Source organism: Garra rufa, chromosome 19 (genome assembly GCF_049309525.1).
Source record: "Garra rufa chromosome 19, GarRuf1.0, whole genome shotgun sequence".
In the NCBI taxonomy this organism is placed as follows: domain Eukaryota; kingdom Metazoa; phylum Chordata; class Actinopteri; order Cypriniformes; family Cyprinidae; genus Garra; species Garra rufa.
This window is the reverse complement of record NC_133379.1, coordinates 33,442,644-33,464,013: the sequence shown is the minus strand read 5'-3', so window position 1 is coordinate 33,464,013 and position 21,370 is coordinate 33,442,644. Positions and strand designations below refer to the sequence as shown.

Genomic DNA, 21,370 nt, shown 5'->3' with positions numbered 1-21,370 from the left:
AAATAATTATATTTTTTGGGGAAAATGTTCCAGGACTGATCTTTATATAGTCAGCTTCTTCATGGTTAGAGGGTCCAAATTGCAGCTTCAAAGGGCTCTACACAATCCCAGCCTAGGAATAAGGGTCTTGTCTAGTGAAACGATCTGTCATTTTCTTAACACAATACAACATACTTTTTAAACACAAATGCTTGTCTTGCAACAGTCTGACTTCAGGCATAATCAAGTTGAAAAGGTCACGCTTAATGTCGAATTGAAGTACCGACCTAGTGTTTACAAAGAAAACGTCCAAATAAGGTTAAGTACTCTTTACAAAAAAAGTAAAATAACGACTAAAGATTTTTCTGGTCGACTATAAGGCGTTCATTTTAAGCTTTAATCGACTATTAGTCACACATTTAATAATAAACCATATAAATCATTATAATAATGAGCCTTTAATTGCCTACATAGCCTAATAAGCAAGTAGACTGCATTAACGTTTTAATAATTTATTGGTAAACCAGTACTTTCTTTGTTTTCGCCTTTAGAGATCGTCTGCAACACTGACTCGCCATCTCCGCAGTAGCCTTGCGATACGATGGTCTGCATGTTTCATATGGATTACATAATCTGAGAATATTTTTCTATTTGAATTGGGTCATTTAAAAGTAAACAATTCACTCTCTATACATATATTTTTCATGTCTGTAAGGCAGGTATACACACAGAGTTTCGCACTCAAGTTTACAGAGACAGAGATGGCAGAAAGCGCATCCTGTTTGCTTTAAATATTTTACAAAAGCACAACGTTTCGTTGTTATTCTGAGTGCACACAAATAAACGTAGAGTCTTTACAGATTCAAAAGATGTATTACTTTTATCTGTAAGGCCAAAAATTATTTTTTTTTTCAGCGACTAAGCGACTAATACAATTTTGGTTGACCAAGTCTCTTCTCGTCAATTAACAAAAAGTCGACTATTAGCCCTACTGATTACAGAACATTTATGGTAAAAAAAAAAGTATATCAATTTTTAATAATAAAAAAAAAAGACATTATTTCTCATCTGGGATTGTGTAGAGCCCTTTGAAGCTGCATTGAAACTGCAATTTGGACCTTAAACCCATTGGCCACTATAGAAGTCAATTTTATGGAGAAAAATCCTAGAATGTTTCCTCAAAAATAGAATGTAATTTCTTGGCGACTGAAGAAAGACAGACATTCACATCTTGGATGAAATGGATAACCATAAATTACCAGGAAATGTTCATTCTGGAAGTGAACTAATCCTTTAATTTGATTGTGGGGACAAACTTGGAGGTCAGTATAGTTTATAAATGACCACAGAATATTTTAAGGAAGTTATAAGATTGGAGATCAACTAAATAAGCCTTTTATCTGATCTGTTATATAAAAAAAAGAAGAAGTTTACTAGCACAAGGAACAGAAAGATAAGATATAGATCAAGAGGGACCAGAGTAGCAATAAATAGATCAAGAAAACACATGCCGGCTGGCATATACAAACAACATCCAGATGAAACATCATGATGGGACGAGTACACAAGAACATGGAAGCAAACCGATTAAACAAAAAGATGATGACATTGATGCAGCAGTGAAAAAAACTAAACAAGAAACGTAGAGAAGAGTCACAGTTTCACAGTGGATGATGGTAACTTTGGCTAGGCTATGCTAGACTAGTGTACCTGCAGAATGGGCCGCGTCCAGGTGGTGCTACGGTTGTTGTGGTTGACGTAGTACGTTCGTCCCTTGGGGTCTTTGCGTTCTTCCCAGCCTGGCGGAAGGCCTGGTGTGGTCAAGGCATAGGAGGCCGATGGAGACTGAACAGAGTGAAACGAAAAGATGAGTACATACTCACAAAGCAAGAGAGAAACTTGGTGATTATAAATCTGTATCACTGTTAGTTCTGCTACATCAAATGAATCTGTTTTGATATTGTATATCAGGGTCATATCTGTATAAAAAGGCTTGTTAACTGATATGACATTCAATATGATGAGTGTGGGAATATTATACACTTGAAACCAGAGGGCTGACACTTTTTCACAAACACTAATACAAATACACCATAAGAATACCTAAACAACACAACATCCAAAACACACTCCACACAAGGTAATCATGCTTTTATAGTATTATAGACGCTTTTAAAATGCATCCGATAAATATGTCTGGGTGAATTTATATGTAGGGTGAAGATGGACAAGTTGTGGTGTAAAGCAATCCCTCACAATCTCTAACTGTATAGTTGTATACACAAAAAAAAAGTGGTAGAAAATGAAAAATAAAATAAAAAGGGCTCCTAATTAAAAAAGCTTAAATTATTATTATAATAATTATTATTATATAATTATAATTATTATTTATATATAACTTATATGTATAATAATTATACATTTATAAATTAACATTATATTAAATAAAATTACTTTAACCTTAAATAATAATAATTATTACTCTTAATCATCTTATTACAAATTAAAATTAATTAATACAATTAACTCTTACAATCTCTTATATCAATCACATTAAAAACTGGTGTAAAATAAAAAAGTGAAATGAGAGGTGCCATCCAAAACTCAAACAATTTCTGAATTTATAAATATAAATAAACAAATAAAATAAATAAATAATAATACATCAAATATAAATGAATATACTTAACCACCTGAAAATAAAAGAAAAAGAAACAAGACATATGCATAAAAATTTTACATTTTGAAATTAACATCATAATAAATAAAATTACATTAATTTTAAATAGTTACTCTTAACCATCTTATTACAAATTAAAATAAATAAATAAATAAAAAATACTCTTATTATAATTATTATAATAATATCAAAATCACATTAAAAAACTGGTGTAAAAAGATAAATGAGAGGCGCCATCCATAAATCCATAAAATTTAATTAAAACAATTAATGAATTTATAAATATAAATAAACAAATAAAATAAATAATTAAATAATAAATTAAATTACTATAAGTAATAAAAATGTAATTATATTAATAAAAATTAATATACTTAACCACATTAATAAAATAAAATAAAATAAAATAACAAAATGAATGGGGAAAAACCAAGAAGACAGGAGAGCACAAATGTACAACATGTGGACTTTACCATGGTGTCCTCAACGCCTGTGACCGTTTGTGCTCTTGTTCGTCGGGTCTGGGAACTCTGCTGGACAATAACAGCTGCTTTTAGATGGGACGGGCAATTGCCCTGTTTTGGGCCAGTGGGAGAGGGGAAAATGAGGGCAAATGGAAGAAGAGGGTCAGCCAGACAGCACAACAACGAGTAGATGGGGAAGTGATTTCAGGGTGGTTTTAGGTTATATCAGGTGATTTTTGAGGGTTGAAGGAGGTGATTTTGTGAGAGGTGCCCTGGGGTGGGACATAAGGATACAACAACCCAAAAAACTGGTGTAAAATGTGATTAGATGAACTCCAGGGAGTGGATTTAATCTGAAATCACTGTTGGATGATTAGAATCAAGAACAAATTGAGATTTGATTAAAAAGTGATAGAGTGAAAGAAATACCCAGGTGCATATTTGTGAAGAAAAAGAGCATTAATTTGCAATTAAGAGATGATTAGTGCGTCAACAGTTTGTTTTTGTCTTAAAAGGACGGCAAATCATGACAGGATTTTAATTTTGTCTGAACAATTTTTTTAACATTATTCATAAGAAACTAAAATAACTAGAATACTATAACTAATACACTCTCTATGCTTATCAAGTCTGCATTTATTTAAACAAAAATACAGTAAAACAGAAATATTGTACATTTTGAGGAGCTATGACCCCAGTTCTCACTGTCAGAAATCATTCTAATATGCTCAAACTATTTCAAATATCACTGTTTTTACTGTATTTTTGGTCACTCCCATAAACGCAGCAACAGTAGTGACTTATTGTAACTGAGATCACATTGCATCCACAATGACAGATCTAAAAGATTCTCAAGAATCATCAAAATAAGTGGCTTCCTTCAGCATTTCAAACTGACTCACACTTGCCCACTGACTCACCGACTATAAAAACAGAGGAAATGACACCTGGCCTAGTATCCGACTGGCACACAAGAGTTTACGTTTCGAATACTGAAAGAGTCAACTCTCTCACAGACAATGAAATGCTTTCCATCTGCTTTTACACGGCTGTAATAAAAGACACTCTTGTGTCTCAAACAGGGCAATCCGATTAGCCATCCTCTCAAGCAATGATTGCACATTTCCACTCGTGTGAAATGTCAGCCTCCTCGCGCACAGGGACAGGAAGTGTGGGGAAAATGCCACCTCTCACCCGCGCTAATATCAGACAGATTTGCTGTGACTATAGCGAAATCCCTCATCTGCAGCTCTCAGAAGCACTTCACAGCCGGAGAGAGCCGGGCCAACCAATCGGCCTCTTGTCAGAACAAAGTAGACATGATGCAGAAAAGCACACTATTTAAAGCGGATTCAGACGGATCAAAGTGTGTAAAGGAAATGTTACTTCAAAGCGTCAAAGTTCAAGAATGTTGTTGAAGTGTGGAGTTAAAGGATTAAACTGACTACTTTATATTCAAACTATTCAGGTGGACAGACTTTTAAAGGCATTTAAAGAATTAGCTCACTTTTAGAATGCAAATGTCCTGATAATTTACTCACCCCCATGTTATCTAAGATGTTCATGCCTTTGTTTCTTCAGTCGAAAAGAAATGAGGGTTTTTGAGGAAAACATTCCAGGATTTTTCTTTATATAGTGGACTTCAATGGTGGCCAACAGTTTGAAGGTCCAAACTGTAGTTTCAATGCAACTTTAAAGGGCTCTACACAAGCCCAGCCGAGGAATAACGGTCCTATCTAGCGGAAGGATTGGTCATTTTCTAAGATAAATACAATTTATATACTTTTTAACCACAAATGCTTGTCTTGCACTAGCTCAACCTCCGCTTTGCGTAATCACGCACGACTTAGGCAGAAGTACCGACCCGATGTTTACAAAGCGAACGTGCAAAGAAAGTCAAACAGCCTTTGCAAAAAAGGTAAAACAACAATGTTGGATGATTTTAAAGTTTAGAGTTTTTTTTACCTTTTTGAACCGGAGTAAAAAAATTTACATTTTAGAAAATGGCCAATCTTTTCGGCAATTTGAAGCTGCAATTTGGACCTTCAACCCATTGGTCACCATTGAAGTCCACTATATGAAGAAAAATCCTGGAATGTTTTCCTCAAAAAACAATTTATTTTGACTGAAGAAAAAAAAAGCCATAAACATCTTGGATGACACAGAGGTAAATTAATCAGGAAATTAGGAGATGCTTTGCAAAATCGTAGACCACCAGAGTATTTCACAAGTAAATCAGGGACAGAGAGATATAAAAAATAAAAATTGGATTTGCTCATCCATGTTCTTTTAAATCTGTTTGACTGGAACAGAAAGGAATATTGTCAAGGGTAATACCTGTGAACTATATTCCAAGTCTAAATGCCATACAATTTACAGTATTTGTTTGTGTGACAGACTCGCACTACAGTTCAAAAAGTTTTTTTTTTTAAGAAATTCATATTTTTATTTAGCAAGTATGCTTTAAATTGATCAAACGTGATAGTAAAACATTTAGAATGTTACAAAGGTTTTCATTTCAAATTAATTCTGTTTTTGTTAATGCTGTTAAAAATTCAGCTATGCATCACAGGAATAAATTAAATTTTTAAATATATTAACTTAGAAAACTGTTAATTTAATATTTCCCAATGTTACTGTTTTTACTGTATTTTTGATCAAATATTGGTAGCCTTGGTGAGAATATAAAACGTCAATAAAATTAATAAAAAAATCGGATTTACTCATAAATGTTATTTTAAATTTGTATGACTTATTGTTTAAAGGAAAATAAATGAATATTAAGAAGGGCGATAAAGTAAAAGTAGCACCTGTGAATTATATTTCAAGTCTAAATGGCATACAATTTACAGTATTTTTTTGTGACAGACTTACACTACAATTCAAAAAGTTTTTTTTAAAAAGAAATTAATATTTTTATTTTGCAAGCATGCTTTAAATTAATCAAAAGGACAGTAAAAACATTTATAATGTTAAAAAAGGTTTTTAAAACTAATGCTTTTTATAGATTCTTAAAAAAACTAAATATTCCAAAAATACAGTAAATCAGCATATTAGAATAATTTTTGCAGGATCATGTGACACAAGACTGGAGTAATGGCTAGAAAAATCAGCTACGCATCACAGGAATAAATTACATTTTAAAATATATTAACTTGGAAAACAGTTGTTTTAGATTGCAATAATATTTCACAATATTACGGTTTTTACTGTATTTTTCAAATAATGGTAGCCTTGGTGAGAATAGCACACGTCAGGATTTTTTTTTTAATCTGATTTGCTCAAGCATGTTATTTTAAATCTGTATTACTTATTGTTCAAGCATTCAAAAAAAGTTTTTTTTTTTGTAAACAAATTAATATTTTTATCCAGCAAGCATTCTTTAAATTGATCAAAAGGACAGTAAAAACATTCAGAATATTAAAAAGGTCTCTTTCCAAACTAATTGTGTTTTTTAAACCTTCAAATCAAATAATACATAAATACTAAATAATACTAAAAATTCCACAAAAATATTAAGCAGTAAATCTGCATAGAATAATGTCGGAAATCTATTTGAAAATTCAGCTTTGCATCACAGGAATAAATTACATTTTTAAATATATTTTTAAATTGGTGAGAATATAACACGTCAATAAAAAAATAAAAATAAATAAGTAAAAAAATCTCACTCATCCATGTTATTTTAAATCTGTATGAATTGTTTAAAGGAACAAAAAGGAATATTAAGAAGGATAAAAAAGGAAAAGTAGCACCTGTGAAATATATTTCAAGTTTAAATGCCATACAATTTACAGTATTTTTGGTTGACAAACGTACACTACAATTAAAAAAAGTTTTTTTTTTACTAAGAAATTTGTATTTTTAGTCAGCAAGCATGTTTTCAATTGATCAAAAGTGACAGTAAAAACATTTAGAATGGTAAAAAAAAAGGTTTTAATTTTAAATTAATGATGGTTTTCAAACCTTAATCAAATAATTCTAGAAATTCCACAAAAAATTAAGCAGGAAATAAGCATTATAATAACATCTGAAATATATCTGAAAATTCAGCTTTGCATCACAGGAATAAATTGCATTTTAAAATATATATTTACATAGAAAATAGTTTAAAATTGTAATAATTTTTCACAATATTACCATTTTTACTGTATTTTTGATCAAATAAATCTAGCCTTGGTGAGCATAAAACAGCATTTTCCTATAGTATGCTTTTAGAAGACATCAGATATAGGAGTCTAAGTTGTATGGGCCTGACACTATATTACACAATATTTTATTGTATGAAGAAGAGTATTTTTTTTTTGTCCTTTGGTGTCGAACAACATTATATGAGTAAATGATGAATCAGAACTAAACTACTCCAGAGTCATTTACATTTACATTACATTTGCATAAAGTCATTTAGTAGACGCTTTTGTCCAAAGCGACTTGAAAAAGAGGACAATTAGAAGCAATCAAACCAACAAAAGAGCAATAATATGCAATAAGTGAGCCAACAAAAGAGCAATAGTCATAATAAGTGCTGTGACCAGTCCCGGTTAGTCATGTGTTGATATGCTTCTAAAAAACCTTGTTAGTGCAACTAGTACTCATACAGATAAAAGCTCTACAGACAACTGCAAAAGCAAATCCACTTTGACTGTGCATCACATTTGCTTTATGCCTTTATAAGGTTTAACAACTGATCTTAATCCACAGCACACGGTTATTGGAGCTATCCCGTGCGAGCTGCCAAACCTTATCTTGGAAATCCCCAGCATGCATTGCATCTAAATGCCACGATACAATAATGAAATGTACACCGCAACATTCAAGGGACTAAACCAACCTCATGACCCGTCCACAAACCTCATTTCAAACAGAATTATTACACACAGTAGCTGACGGGGCCATCACATGAAAACAATCTGCAAGAACTTTGCAGAAAATGAAAACACAAAAGTTTCAAAGCTGGGAATCGTTCCATTTAAATAAAGCACAATTGCTTCAAAGGTGTGGTGAACTTCCAGTGAAACATCCAGTGTCTCTTTCCAGCAAACAGGAGCAGTTCACACGGTGAGCTCATCCACGTGGGTAACGTAATTTTGCCATATGTGGCTTATCTGCTGTAAAACAGCATTTGGTGCATCATTTAAAGAGACAGCGCACTATTAACCACTTGAAATGTTTGACTTATGCATCTTAAAACGTGAAATAACATTATCACTGCTTGTAACAGTGAGAAATGATTTTGCCAAGCCGTCTCTTAGAAATTGGAAACACTCCCAACGTAATCAATTACAAAGCAGCTCTTTTTTTTTTTACAAACATTACTGAGCAAGCTGCACTGGTACAGTAAATGATCCATTAAGTAAACTCCCACAGTCACATTATCGCCATGGAAACACGTCAACTTCTCACCCGATGACATCATAATCACCACTACAGCTTCAATAAGTCAATCCTAGGAGCGTAATAATACCATTATCATCTGACATACTCACACAAAACTGCACACACACAGACAGGTGATTCATTTTTGAGCACACAATAGGTGACATTTTATAATAACACTGATTTAGTCATTTTCTTAATATAATGTTTAACAGATCAATCAAATATGAATAAATGCATATAATATAAATTTGAAGTCAAAAGTTTACATACACCTTGCAGAATCTGCAAAATGTTAATTAATTTAGCAAAATATAAAGGATCATACAAAATGCATGTTATTTATTATTTGACTGACCAGAATAAAAGACATTTACATATAGTTCACAAGCGAAAATAATAGTTGGATTTCTAAAAATTACCCTGTTCAAAAGTTTACATACACTTGATTCTTAATTCTGTGTTGTTACTTAAATATCCACAGTTGTGTTTTTTTTGTTTAGTGATGGTTGTTCATGAGTCCCTTGTTTGTCCTGAAAAGTTAAATTGCCTGCTGTTCTTCAGGAAAATTCTTTGGTTTTTCAGCATTTTTGTGTATTTGCACCCTTTCCAACAATGACTGTGTGATTTTAAGATCCATCTTTTCACACTGAGGACAACTGAGGGACTCATATGCAACTATTACAGAAGGTTCAAATACTCACTGATGTTTCAGAAGGAGAAACACATTTGAATATCAGGTAAATTTTACTTATTCTGTCTTCTGGGAAACATGTTAGTATCTTCTGTAGTTCTGAAGGACAGTACAAAATGAAAAAAATATGATATTTAGGCAAAATAAAAAAAAATAAAACATACACATTACACATTCAAAAGTTTACACCCCTGGCTCTTAATCTGTTGTGTTTCTTCTGGAGCATCAGGGAGTGTTTGAACCTTCTGTAATAGTAGCATATAAGTCCCTCAGTTGTCCTCAGTGTCAAAAGATCAATCTTAAAATCATACAGCTATTGCTGGGAAGGGGCCAAATACACAAAAATGCTGAAAGACTAAAGCATTTGTGGGACCTGAAGGATTTTTTTCTGAAGAACAGCAGGCAGTTTAACTGTTAAGGACAAACAAGGGACCCATGAACAACAAGTACTGAACAAAAAAACACAGCTGACGATCAGTTGGGTAAGAACACAGTATGAAGAATCAAGTGTATGTAAAGTTTTGAACAGGGTCATTTTTATAAATTCAACTATTTTCTTCTCTTTTGGATTACATGTAAACAATCCTTCATGTAAACATTTTTATGTGAAATATATTATTCAGTTCAGTACTAAATAAAAAATATGCAATTTGTACTATCCCTCTTATTTTGGTAAATAACATTTTGCAGATTCTGCAAGGTGTATGTAAACTTTTGACTTTTTTCATCAAGCTGTATTAATCAAAGTTATTAAGTCAGGGGTGTCAAACATGCGGCCCGCGGGCCGAATACGGCCCACTAAGGCGGGATGCTTTGAACAATAATATTTAATATATATATATATATTTTTTTATCATTATTAGTAGTAGTAGTATTAAATAAAGTCTATAATTTAATTGTGCTTCTATTGCGCTTCAGCAGGAACATGATTGCGCATTCCAAAGCGGCGCCTAATTAGCCGAACACGTCGGCTAATGTGTGGCAAGCACTCGCGTGTATGGTAAAGGCAGCGGAGCTTGTGTGTAAATAATTATTTATTATATTATTTTTAAAATGCCTATTTTGAGTAGAGGCAGAAAAACACTGTTTTTTATGCATGTCTCTTTAAATGCAAGTGAGCAGCTGCTCCCTGTCCTCTTTTTCAAAACAGGGCTGTGCCTTTACAGCTTCTACCTCAGATATTCAGCCAAAAAACATCTATTTGGTTTTAATGATCATGTCTATTGTGTTGAAATCATGCATTTTAAAGCCATATCAGTTTAAACTTCTGATATATGGTTTTCTGAGCGTACACATCCAAAGCATGTGAACAGAAAGTGGCTGTCACAAGGCATGTGAGTACTAAACTAAGTTCTCTTTCATGTCTTATTGCGCTTAAACTGTCAAATACTCACAAGTTATTGTTAAAAACACATGAGTTACAAAAACAAATGATTATGTCTGTGAAGGTAAACAGCTGGGAAAGAAATTGCATGTTTATACAAGATCTTTGTGGCAGCAGTGTAATATGCAGTAAATAAATCAATAAATCCTCTGTTCTGTCGTCGGCTCTGAGGCTGGGACTCTTAAAAGTGTTCTGTGTTCATCTGTGCAGCCAATCACAGAACAGTTAACATAGTTTGCTTGAACCTTTGCCATGGCGGTAAAAGTGGTACACCGTTGTTACTTGAGAAAACGCAATGGTGGCACCGTGTTTGGAAATGTGCAGATTAAGCGGTGGTAACATTATAAGATCCACTCTACGTCTAAAGCAAATGGGTCGATTTTAACTTCATGTTGACTTCAAACCATTACAAAAAGTGTTACCAAAGATTCCTAATTTCGCATTCTTGGCACTCCCAAAAGCAGCCGAGACGTTCAACAGAGACAACAGGAACATTTTGAAATCAGGTAGACACTCTGAGATCAGAATGTGTTAGGGAGTTTATAGCTTTTGATTTGACGCCGAAAGAGTGAAAAATGGTTAGGTACTGAGAGTGAGTGGAAAAAAAAACACCACATGCAGAGTGAAGAGGTGAGGAGGAGAAAAGCAGATGTACCGTTGGTGTGGGAGGTTGAGCTTGATCACTGACTCCATCGGTCATACTAGAGGAGCGTAGCCGAGAGGAAAGATGACTCTGCTGGAGGGAGAGAAATAGATAAAAAGGCATTAGACATGGTTATGAATAAATAAAGACATAAATATCTAATATCTTTCAGAGTGGCCATTTTCTAAGTGGTCCTCTGAACGACATAGGCTCTGAATTCACTCAAGTCATAAAAAAAAGTCAGGCAAACAAAAATCTGATTTTTTTGGCCTAGCCCGAATCTGTATGTGTATGGCTCTGAAAAGAAAAGAAAAAAAAAACGTAATATTTAATTTAAATAATTTCTTATTTGTGACCCTAGTACACAAAACCAGTCATAAGTAGCATGGGTATATTTGTAACAATAGCCAACAATACATAGTATGGGTCAAAACTATAGACTTTTTCTTTAATGCCAAAAATCATTAGGATATTAAGTAAAGATCATGTTCCGTGAAGATATTTTACAAATTTCCTACCATAAATATATCAAAACTTAAATTTTGATTAGTAATATGCATTGCTAAGTAGTTCATTAAAAACAGTAATGCCTCTGGCACTTATGTATCTGCTACACTGTGGCAGATGTCACGACAGTCATCAGCAGAGGCAAAATTGCCTGTTTATACCTCTCTAGGCTCCTTTCTTTTTTGTTTATTAAACATCTAGTCAAATTTGACTGCACTTTCAGCCACAAAAACAGTGTAGTAATTACAGCTGTTTAACCAAATTAGAAATAGAAGCAAATCAGAAGAAGACCACAGATTCTGCCTGAGCCTATTCCAGACACAGTTTTTTATCTAGACATGTAGACTACATTGGCTGCACAAATGAGCAGTGTATTATCCAGTTTCATTACTTGCAAATACCACAAAAGCCACCCAGTCCAGAAGATTGAATTTTAAAAACAACAGTCTTAAGTACAGTGTGAACATAGCCATAGTAAGAGAGATTTTTCCAGAATGAGTGGCTCCTTTCTGCAGAAGCTTACAGAGCACCGCTGTGCTGCCTTCACAATGAATCACTGAGTGATTCAGCATGAGTGTACAGGTGCACATTTGTGAAGTCAGCTATTAGTTGACACTGTTAATAACAAAACTTTACTCACCATTTCAAGAATTTCACATGAAATAGCTTTATATATATATATATATATATATATTACCCTTATAATCCATGGCTAAGAATGTGATATTGTGTTTATACAACAGTTCGGCGGCATGAGTGTGTCAACACACAAGAAACAACAAAGGAGTGTCTTAAAAACACTCTTTTGGCAAACTACTTCCTTCCGCCACGGATTCAAATCTGTTTGACAGTTTAACAGCTCAGCCCAAGCCTCCGTTACTAATTCAAAAATGTCACTTTAGAACTAGTTTAGAAAAAAAGGAACGTTGAGTTGCTTCATTGAAAGCTTAATGTATTACTTCATTGAAAACTCACTGTATTATAAGTGACAGATTGCTGAGGGAGTGTGATTACCTGCATCTGATACAGCATTCATTCTTCAGCTCCTCCTTATATTCACAATAAAACATTTGTTTGAATGTCCACTGAGGAAAGCGATATCTTTGTTGCACTATCCTTTCATCTGATAGGGGGGATTAGGCTGTCTTACAAGCTGTTGTTGAAACTAAAAATAACTTCCTTGGTTACAACCCTGTTTCAGTCTCTTGTTGCCATCTAATGGTGAAATAATGCATCTAAAATCATCAAGAACACACAATATTAAACACTACACTACACTTAAATAAATATAAAATACTACACTTGCACCACAATTAAATAGTACACTTAAAAGCCCAAATTACACGATTAACACAGAGAGCCATTATGGGAGTTAAGCAGCATCCTACACTTCAGGCTCTTTTTGAAGAAACTGTTATTAGACAGGCTCAAAAAATTATCTCAGATCCCACTCATGTTCTTTACTCCAAGTACCAACTACTTCCCTCGGGAAGATGCTTTAGAGTTCCTCAGTGTAGACTTAACCGTTTTAAGAACTCATTTGTCCCACTGTCCATTAAAGCATTAAATGATTAAAGGTCAAGAATCCTATTTTTTTTATTCTCTTCTTCTCCTTTCTTTGTCATCTGGTGTGTGCAATTTATATATGACTACAATGATTAAAGGTGTGTTGCATAATAGGTAGGGTGCAATTTAGTTGCTCACTGTAAACTGTGAGTAGGCTAGTGCCCGGCCTCAATATGTATGCATCACATGTACGTAATATATGTGACCCTGGACCACAAAACCAGTCTTAAGTCGCTGGGGTATATTTGTAGCAATAGCCAAAAATACATAGTATGGGTCAAAATTATTGATTTTTCTTTTATGCCAAAAATCTTTAGGAAATTAAGTAAAGATCATGTTCCATTACGATTTTTTGGTAAAATTCCTACTATAAATATATCAAAATGTAATTTTTGATTAGTAATATGCATTGTTAAGAACTTAATTTGGACAACTTAAAAGGTGATTTTCTCAGTATTTTGATTTTTTTGCACCCTCAGATTCTAGATATTCAAATAGATGTATCTCGGCCAAATATTGCCATAACCTAACAAACCATATATCAATAGAAAGCTTATTTATTGAGCTTTCAAATGATGTGTATATCTCAGTTTTGTCAAATTTAACCTTATGACTGATTTTGTGGTCCAGGGTCACATATGTTACTTGTATAAAACAGCAGATTATAAAGTATTGTAAGTGTCTAATACAAATTTCTTTGGGACAATAAAGTTGATCTTATCTTATCTTTACTATTCTTAAATACTACAATTATTTATTGAAAATATAATTTATTAAATAAATATTTTTATTAACAACTCCAATCATAAAAGTTGATTCAGTCAAAAGTACAAAGGCAGCACTCTTTAAAACCTAGGTGAGAGCAGATTTAAAACTTTGTTGTGTCTTACCACAGCAGAGCTGGGTCCTGGGATTTCTCCATTCGTGTCTGGGGCGAGAGACAATCTAAGGCTGATTTCATCTGAGAATTCGGGAGTGCTGGAGAGGGGCATCGCCAGAGAGGACGGTCCAGACAGAGAATGGTTCAGGCCGTCCGTCAATAAAGTTGGGTCCTCCTCTGATATGGGTTCCCATGACTGGAAAAGGGGGGACATGCATGAGACCCTAACATAATATTGTTTTTTTTTTTAAAACACACATTTGATAATATGATGATTTTTAACCACAGTGTTCTCAGCTTTATTTAGAACCAGATGATTTTCACAAAAATGATGATGCTATCTAGCTCACGTCATAGCTGCAGAGGTCAGGGTTAAATACTAACGTCGTCTATGTCCCTGATGTCCAGCTGCTCATTTTCCAGGTCTTCGCTAATGTGCCGCCGAGAGCGGAAAACTCTGTGGGCTTCCTGGTTAATCTGCCGCAAGTTATTATCATTTTCCGTTTCTGAAACCACATCCCTAAAGCACAGACAGGGAGAAAAAAAAAATTCCACACATATCAGAGTCTGGTAAGGATGTCAGAAAATCAGTCACTTGCAGACAAATCTACAAGATAACACAAAAAGTCACATCAATAGTCTGATTTTAGTTTTTCAGTGTTTTTGCTTTTGATAAATGACAAAAGAGGTCACATACACACTACTGGGCCTCTTCCACTGTGTGGTGCGGTTGTTGTGGTTGACATAGTATGTCCGTCCCAGGTTATCCACCTTCTCTTCCCAGCCCGGAGGTAGCGGAGGCAGGAGCTGCTGAGGTCTCTGTGAACCAGGATCTGTGGAGTCTGTCACCTCCCAGCCCTAAAAAGAACAATGTGGTAGACCGAATTTTAGTGTTTTAGCACCAAAAAATGTTCAATTACAAAAAAAAAATAAAAAATAGGTGAAAGGTCATTTTCAAAAAAACATTTCAAAAGTTGATGGTCTCAAAGTAAGTCCCAGTCTTAATATGTTATGATTAGTATTGCAGCTGCTATGACACAGCACTCTCCGCTAGCAAAGAGAGAGAAAAAAAAATATCAAACTAAACTGAAAACTGAACAGTGGAAATAAAAGTCACAGAACAGGAAGCTAGCAAAGTTAAAGGAAGGAAATGCCAGACAGTCAAACGGTTCAAGCCAAATGGCATACTTTAAACGAAAAATGCCAAGTAGTCTGTGGGGATAAGGATGAATAGACATTAAAATCACTAAAAACCAGGAGCAAGCAAGCAAGAAAGGAGACATTTAAGTGCGTCTCCATTTTGGATAGATAACATTTCAAGCCATCTTTCCATTATCTGCCATGGTCTAATATTCAAATCCTTACTATAATGTTGGTCTGAATCTACATTTTTTCGACAACAATGTACATCGTTTTTTTTCTCAAATAAAAAGTTACAGATATAGTTCAGTAATATCTTTCAAGAAATGTTCTGTAATTTAGATGCCACTGCCCTTATTATTTATTTATTATACATTTATTACACATATACTTACATTTCAGCATGTCATATTCATTTTAGTCCATCTATGAATGAGTTGATTTTTAGTTGAAAAAATTTGATTGTTGATTGTCTAGGGCCCTATGATTTTTGCGATGCAAATGGAATTTACTGTATAGTGTGCAGATGCACAGTTTTGTTTACTACACAAACACTGAAGTGTTTGTGACGTTTGCAGTATATATATATATATATATATATATTAGGGATGCACCGAATCCAGGATTCGGATTCGGATTCGGCCGAATCCTGGGCTTTTTGACGGGGTTCGGTTTCGGCCGAACCTTAGATTTATTTTCCACCGAAACCGAACCCTAGACTTGCACTACGACGTCACACGGCCGTTGATTACGTGAAGGTGTTTAGGCTACATAGGACCCGTTAACTTCGAATGTAGTAGGCTGTAAGAATCTGAAAATGGAACTCGTAAGCAAAAAAAGTTTTGTTTGGCAGTACTTTCAACCAAAAGAAGGCGATTCAAGTCGAGCTTTATGTTCAATTTGCAATGCCAATTTGTCTCGTGCTGGCAAGGACCCTAAGCAGTACACAACATATCGCCGATGTTAAAACATTTGCGTTAAGGGGCCGTTCACATGTCGTGCCTAAAAACGCGTGGAAAACGCTAGGCGCGCCGCTTTCTTCCTTGTCAACAAAGCGCTCGGGCGCTTGCGCTCCGGAAGCGTCTGCCGTTTCTAAGCAACCATCAGCTGCGCTCTAGCTCCAAGCTGCGGAGCGCTTGCTGCATTCTGGAAAGTTGAGATGTTTTTATCTCGATGCGGCGCGGACGCGCCTGGAAAAAACGAGCGCGTCGCACCGCGTGCGCTTCGCGGCCGCGTCGCTTCCATTATGCGCGCGCAAAGCCGCGCGTCTACATTTAAAATAACGAATTTGAGCGCGCAAAAGACGCTACATGTGAACGGCCCCTAAAACATCCAAAAGAATACGAGTTTTGCATGAAGGAATCTACAGACAGCAGCCAAAATGCAGCAACTTCAGGTACGGCAGCTGGACAGTCACAGCTAAAAACGTGTAATTAAGGAAGCAAGTAGGATTCGGTATTCGGTTTCGGATTCGGCCGAATCTCAAACAGTGGGTTCGGTATTTGGCCGAACCCCAAAAATCTGGATTCGGTGCATCCCTAATATATATATATATATATATATATATATATATATATATATATATATATAGTAGTCAACATTCGAAGTGGATCAAAACCTTTCATCAAATTTGTCCTAAAACCAAAAAGAATACCCATTCTTATCTTAGGACAACTTTTGATTAACTTTTTTGATCCACTTCGAATGTTGACTACTGTATACACACACACACACACACACACACACAAGGAGGTCCGGAGGTAGCGGATTTTCACAGCAAAATGTCAAAATAAAAGTTCAGCTTAACTTGATGAAATTGTGACAGAAACATATTACGTCATTTAATTATAATTGTATTACTACTAATAAAAATTATTATTAAAACCTTTAAAGGAGTATTTACCAGAATACATATTTACCAGAAAAATACAAAACACTATAAATAAATAAAATATAAAAATAAAGAATTATTTATAAAATCAATTAATTACACATGATTTTGATTATTAGAAATTTATGAAACCATTAAAATGGAAAATTAATGGAAAACAGAGTTCGGTAAAAATAAAATGAATGTAAGAAAAAAATAAAACATTTCACAGGCCCTTAAAAATGTACTTTTTGTTAAACTTTTAATAAATTGTTGTTAAATTGTGTAAGTTTCAAGATTTCAATTAATTTGATATGCTCTTGATTATTAGAAATTTATAAAACCAGTAAAATGGAAAATTAATGGAAAACAGGGTTTGGTAAAAAAAAAAAAATTAAATGAATTTGAAAAAAAAAAAAACATACTTCATATGGCCTTGAAAATGTAAGTTTTGTTAAACTTTTAATAAATTGTTGTTAAACTGTATAAGTTTTAAAATTTCAGCTATTTAGAAATGCTTTTTTTTTTTTTTTTTTTTTTTTTTAAATAACCCATAAAACAGAGTCTAGAAAATTGGGAAAAAATGGAAAATGAAATTTAAAAAAAAAAAGAGAGAAAAAATTAAATGGAAAAAAATGAATTGGGAAAAAATTAAATGGATTTCATAGGGCACTAATTGTCTGAATCAATATACACTCTACACAATTTACAAAAAAACACTGTTAGTGCACTATTAATGTCTTTCATCTTGTCATATACTTTTCATCATTTTTTTATTAATTGAAATAGTCTTATTACCTTTATTGTTGCAAGAATTTTTTGAGAAAACAGAGATTCAAAGGAGCGAGAACAAAGATTCTGTACATGGATATACAGGAGTGTTTTTGAAATTGGGTCAGTTTTACCTCAGCTTCTTCCCTCATCTCGCTGCTTTCCTCCTCATGTCCTCCGTTCTTTGGCAGGTAGGCCATCTTCAGCCTCAGGTAGCCTTTCACCCGAGACTTATGACTACAGGAGATAAACGCATGCCATCACACAAATATACTAAAAACAGTATACATTTTAAACATATTATTTAGTATTCTTTCCACAAGTGGTTACTAAATTTGTTAAGCCCTCACTTACAAGGAATTTGTTTGAATTTTTCCTATAAACTACACTATATTGCCAAAAGTATTCACTCACCCCCTTCTACTGAACAGGTTTGACTACTTTAGTAATTTCCAAGAGTACAAATCTTAATGTTTAAGCATAAAATGATATTCTAGGGAATTGTGAGCTTCTAATTTAATAGCAACAGTTTGGAAAGAACCCTCTTCAATTCTAACATGACAATGCCTTTGTGTATAAGGCAAGGTTCAAATCAAAATGACTGATTCAGTCAGTGTGGAAGAACTTGACTGGTCTGGATAAAGCCAAGTCCTAATCCCAGCTGAACACCTCTGGTGTGACTTTAAATGCAGACCTTGAGCCAAAAACTCTTCACCAAACACCAATGACGTATGGGTACAGTCATTTTAGACAAATCCAAAACTTTTGCAACAGAGATGGAAATACAATTTTTAAATACATTAATTTAAATACATGCCTATTTCTGTTTTGAAGAAGGGGTGTCCCAATACTTTTGTCCATGTAGTGTTTGTACAAGTCATTGGTGTTTGGTGGAGTTTTTTGGCTCAAGATCTGCATTTAAAGTCACACCAGAGGTGTTCAGCTGGCATTAGGATTTGGCTTTATCTAGATTAGTCAAGTTCTTCCACACTGACTGAATCAGTCATTTCGATTTGAACCTTGCCTTATACACAAAGGCATTGTCATGTTAGAAATGAAGAGGGTCCTGTCCAACTGTTGCTATAAAATTAGAAGCACACAATTCCCTAAAATTTCATTTTATGTTTAAACATTAAGATTTGTACTCTTGGAAATTACTAAAGTAGTCAAACCTGTTCAGTAGAAGGGGGTGAGCGAATACTTTTGGCAATATAGTGTAAACACTTTTAAAAAAGGGTGGTTGAGAGTCACTGTATAGTATATTCAGTGCTTTGCAAAAGTATTTATACCCCTTCATTTTTTCACATTTTGTTTTGTTGCAGCATTATGTTGAACTGCTTTAAATTAGTTTTTCCCCACATCAATTTACACTCCATACACCATAATAATGACAAAGCAAAAAACAGATTTACAAATTTATTAAAAAATAAAACACTGAAATAAGTACATTGCATAAGTATTCATATAGTTGAAGCACCTTTACAGCCTCAAGTCTTTTTGGGTATGACGTGACAAGCTTTGCACATCTGCATTTGGCAATTATCTGCCATTCTTTGCCTAACTTTTTCACCTCTCAAACTCTGTCAGTTTGGATGGGGGCTGGCAGACATTTTCTAGAGTCCTAGTCATTCCAATCATCTTCCATTATGGATAATGGAGGCTACATGCTTCTGTGAACCTTCAATGCAGCGGATTTTTTTCTGAACTCTTCCCTAGATCATTGCCTTAACGCAAGTCGGTCACTGAGCTCTACAGGCAGTTATCTCGACCTCAGGACTCGGTTTTTGCTCTGATATGCATTTTCAGCTGTTAGACCTTTTCTGAGAGGTGTGTGCCTTTCTAAATCAGACTCATTCAAATGAATTTGCCACAGTTTAACTCCACTCGAAGTGTAGTAACATCTAGAAGCAATATGAATGCTCCTGAGCTAAATTTCGAGTGTCCCAGAAAAGGGTATGAATACTTATGCAACGGGATCTTTTTAGTTTTTTATTTCTAATAAATTTGCAAAGTTGTTACAAACCTGTTTTGTGCTTTATCATTATGGTGTATGTGGAGAAAAAGTGATTTAAAGCAGTTTAACATAATGCTGCAACAAAACGTGAAAAAAATGAAGGGGTATGAATACTTTTGCAAGGCACTGTAGTTTCTAGTGAAGTAGACTGTTTTGAAGCAATAAAGTATGAGAGGCTGTGCTATAATGTGATATAGTGTAATATTTGACTAGATATTCCACATGCATTAACTGTTCCCATGTAAAACTTTTGGCTGCAACTACAACCACAGAGCATTAAGGGGATTCACAGGTGTCTGTGTGGTAGTTGCACATTTTGTTCTGAAAGAAGTGACTAATCTCAAACGTCCAGTCCTCTGAATAATGTCAAAGTGCAAAACCAACACATCACCAAGTTGTAACTTTAAATATAGCTGCTAATGCTCCAATACAGTGTCTGTGAAAGCTGCATGACCACTGACCTTCTTGGACGCAGGAGAAAGTCTTTAAACGTGTATGGCCGCTCCATTGCAGGGTCCTCCGTCTATATCAGCAAAAACAACAGAGAAAATAAACAAACATGCATTCAATCTGGGACAGTTTTAGTTGAGTCTTATACAGCATTAATATAACAGTCCCAGCTTGTTTGGGACTGATATAGACCCTTGGATGACGTCCAGCTGTCTTGCGTAACACCATTCTCCTGTTACAGTTAAACTGCCCACAGGTTGGATATTCACGGCTGGTCATTAGTGGCTACACTCTGATGGAAATTGATGGAATTGGCACCTCCGCGCCAGTGCCCGAAACCAAAACTATGTGAGGAAAGTCTGGAGGCCCTGAAGGAAAACGGGAGAGTTTTCCTGTTTGGCAAGTCTAGATCAAACAGGAGGTGAAAAGCGTTCAGACTTCAAAACCAGTTAAATTAAAAATCCCCAAGGTAGCTTAATCTACAAACAAATATCAAAGGAAATCTAAATGCATATATACAAGTCTGATCCAAGTGTAGTGAACCACTTTTAAATATTCAGCAATAAGAGCAGGCAGAGAAGGAGCGCGTGGTCTGGACTGCAACCACGCAGAACTGAACAGTAGATCTGTAGGCGGCCGCAAGGAAAACAGACCAGACTCTGTGTGTGCGAGCCTAAATATGCAATCGGGCAAAGAAATCTCACTTCGCCACTGGAAATTGTTTAAATAAAAACAAAAGTTGTTCCAGTTCTAAATGTTCAGGAAAATGAGCTCTTGTTCAAAACAAGTAAACTGAAACTAAACACCATATTGAAAACCAATGTTTTTTTTCAAGCACAAAAAGTGTCAACACCTATCTTCTTTGAGACGCTGTGTGGTTTGGACTGTTTTGAAGCAATAAAGTATGAGAGGCTGTGCTACAATGTGATATAGTGTAATATTTTGACTAGAT

The 21,370-nt window shown here is 34.5% G+C and overlaps 1 protein-coding gene across 14 annotated transcripts in view; it reads right to left on the bottom strand.

Moving 5' to 3' along the window:
- The window catches only part of LOC141293148 (E3 ubiquitin-protein ligase NEDD4-like), a 56,681-nt gene extending 36,171 nt beyond the window's left edge, over positions 1 to 20,510 (bottom strand). For 3 of the 14 annotated variants that reach the window (XM_073825198.1, XM_073825201.1, XM_073825199.1), the window contains exons 1-8: positions 20,430 to 20,510; positions 18,089 to 18,191; positions 14,871 to 15,031; positions 14,558 to 14,693; positions 14,184 to 14,369; positions 11,233 to 11,313; positions 3,133 to 3,234; positions 1,690 to 1,824 (exon numbers count right to left, since the gene is read on the bottom strand). In XM_073825198.1, coding sequence (XP_073681299.1) covers positions 1,690 to 1,824; positions 3,133 to 3,234; positions 11,233 to 11,313; positions 14,184 to 14,369; positions 14,558 to 14,693; positions 14,871 to 15,031; positions 18,089 to 18,191; positions 20,430 to 20,476 — 951 coding nt within the window. In that variant the 5' untranslated portion in view covers positions 20,477 to 20,510. The remainder of the gene's footprint in view (positions 1 to 1,689; positions 1,825 to 3,132; positions 3,235 to 11,232; positions 11,314 to 14,183; positions 14,370 to 14,557; positions 14,694 to 14,870; positions 15,032 to 18,088; positions 18,192 to 20,429) is intronic. The other 11 variants (XM_073825204.1, XM_073825205.1, XM_073825202.1 and 8 more) reach the window with 10 other exon arrangements.
- Between the last annotated feature and the right edge of the window lie 860 nt (positions 20,511 to 21,370).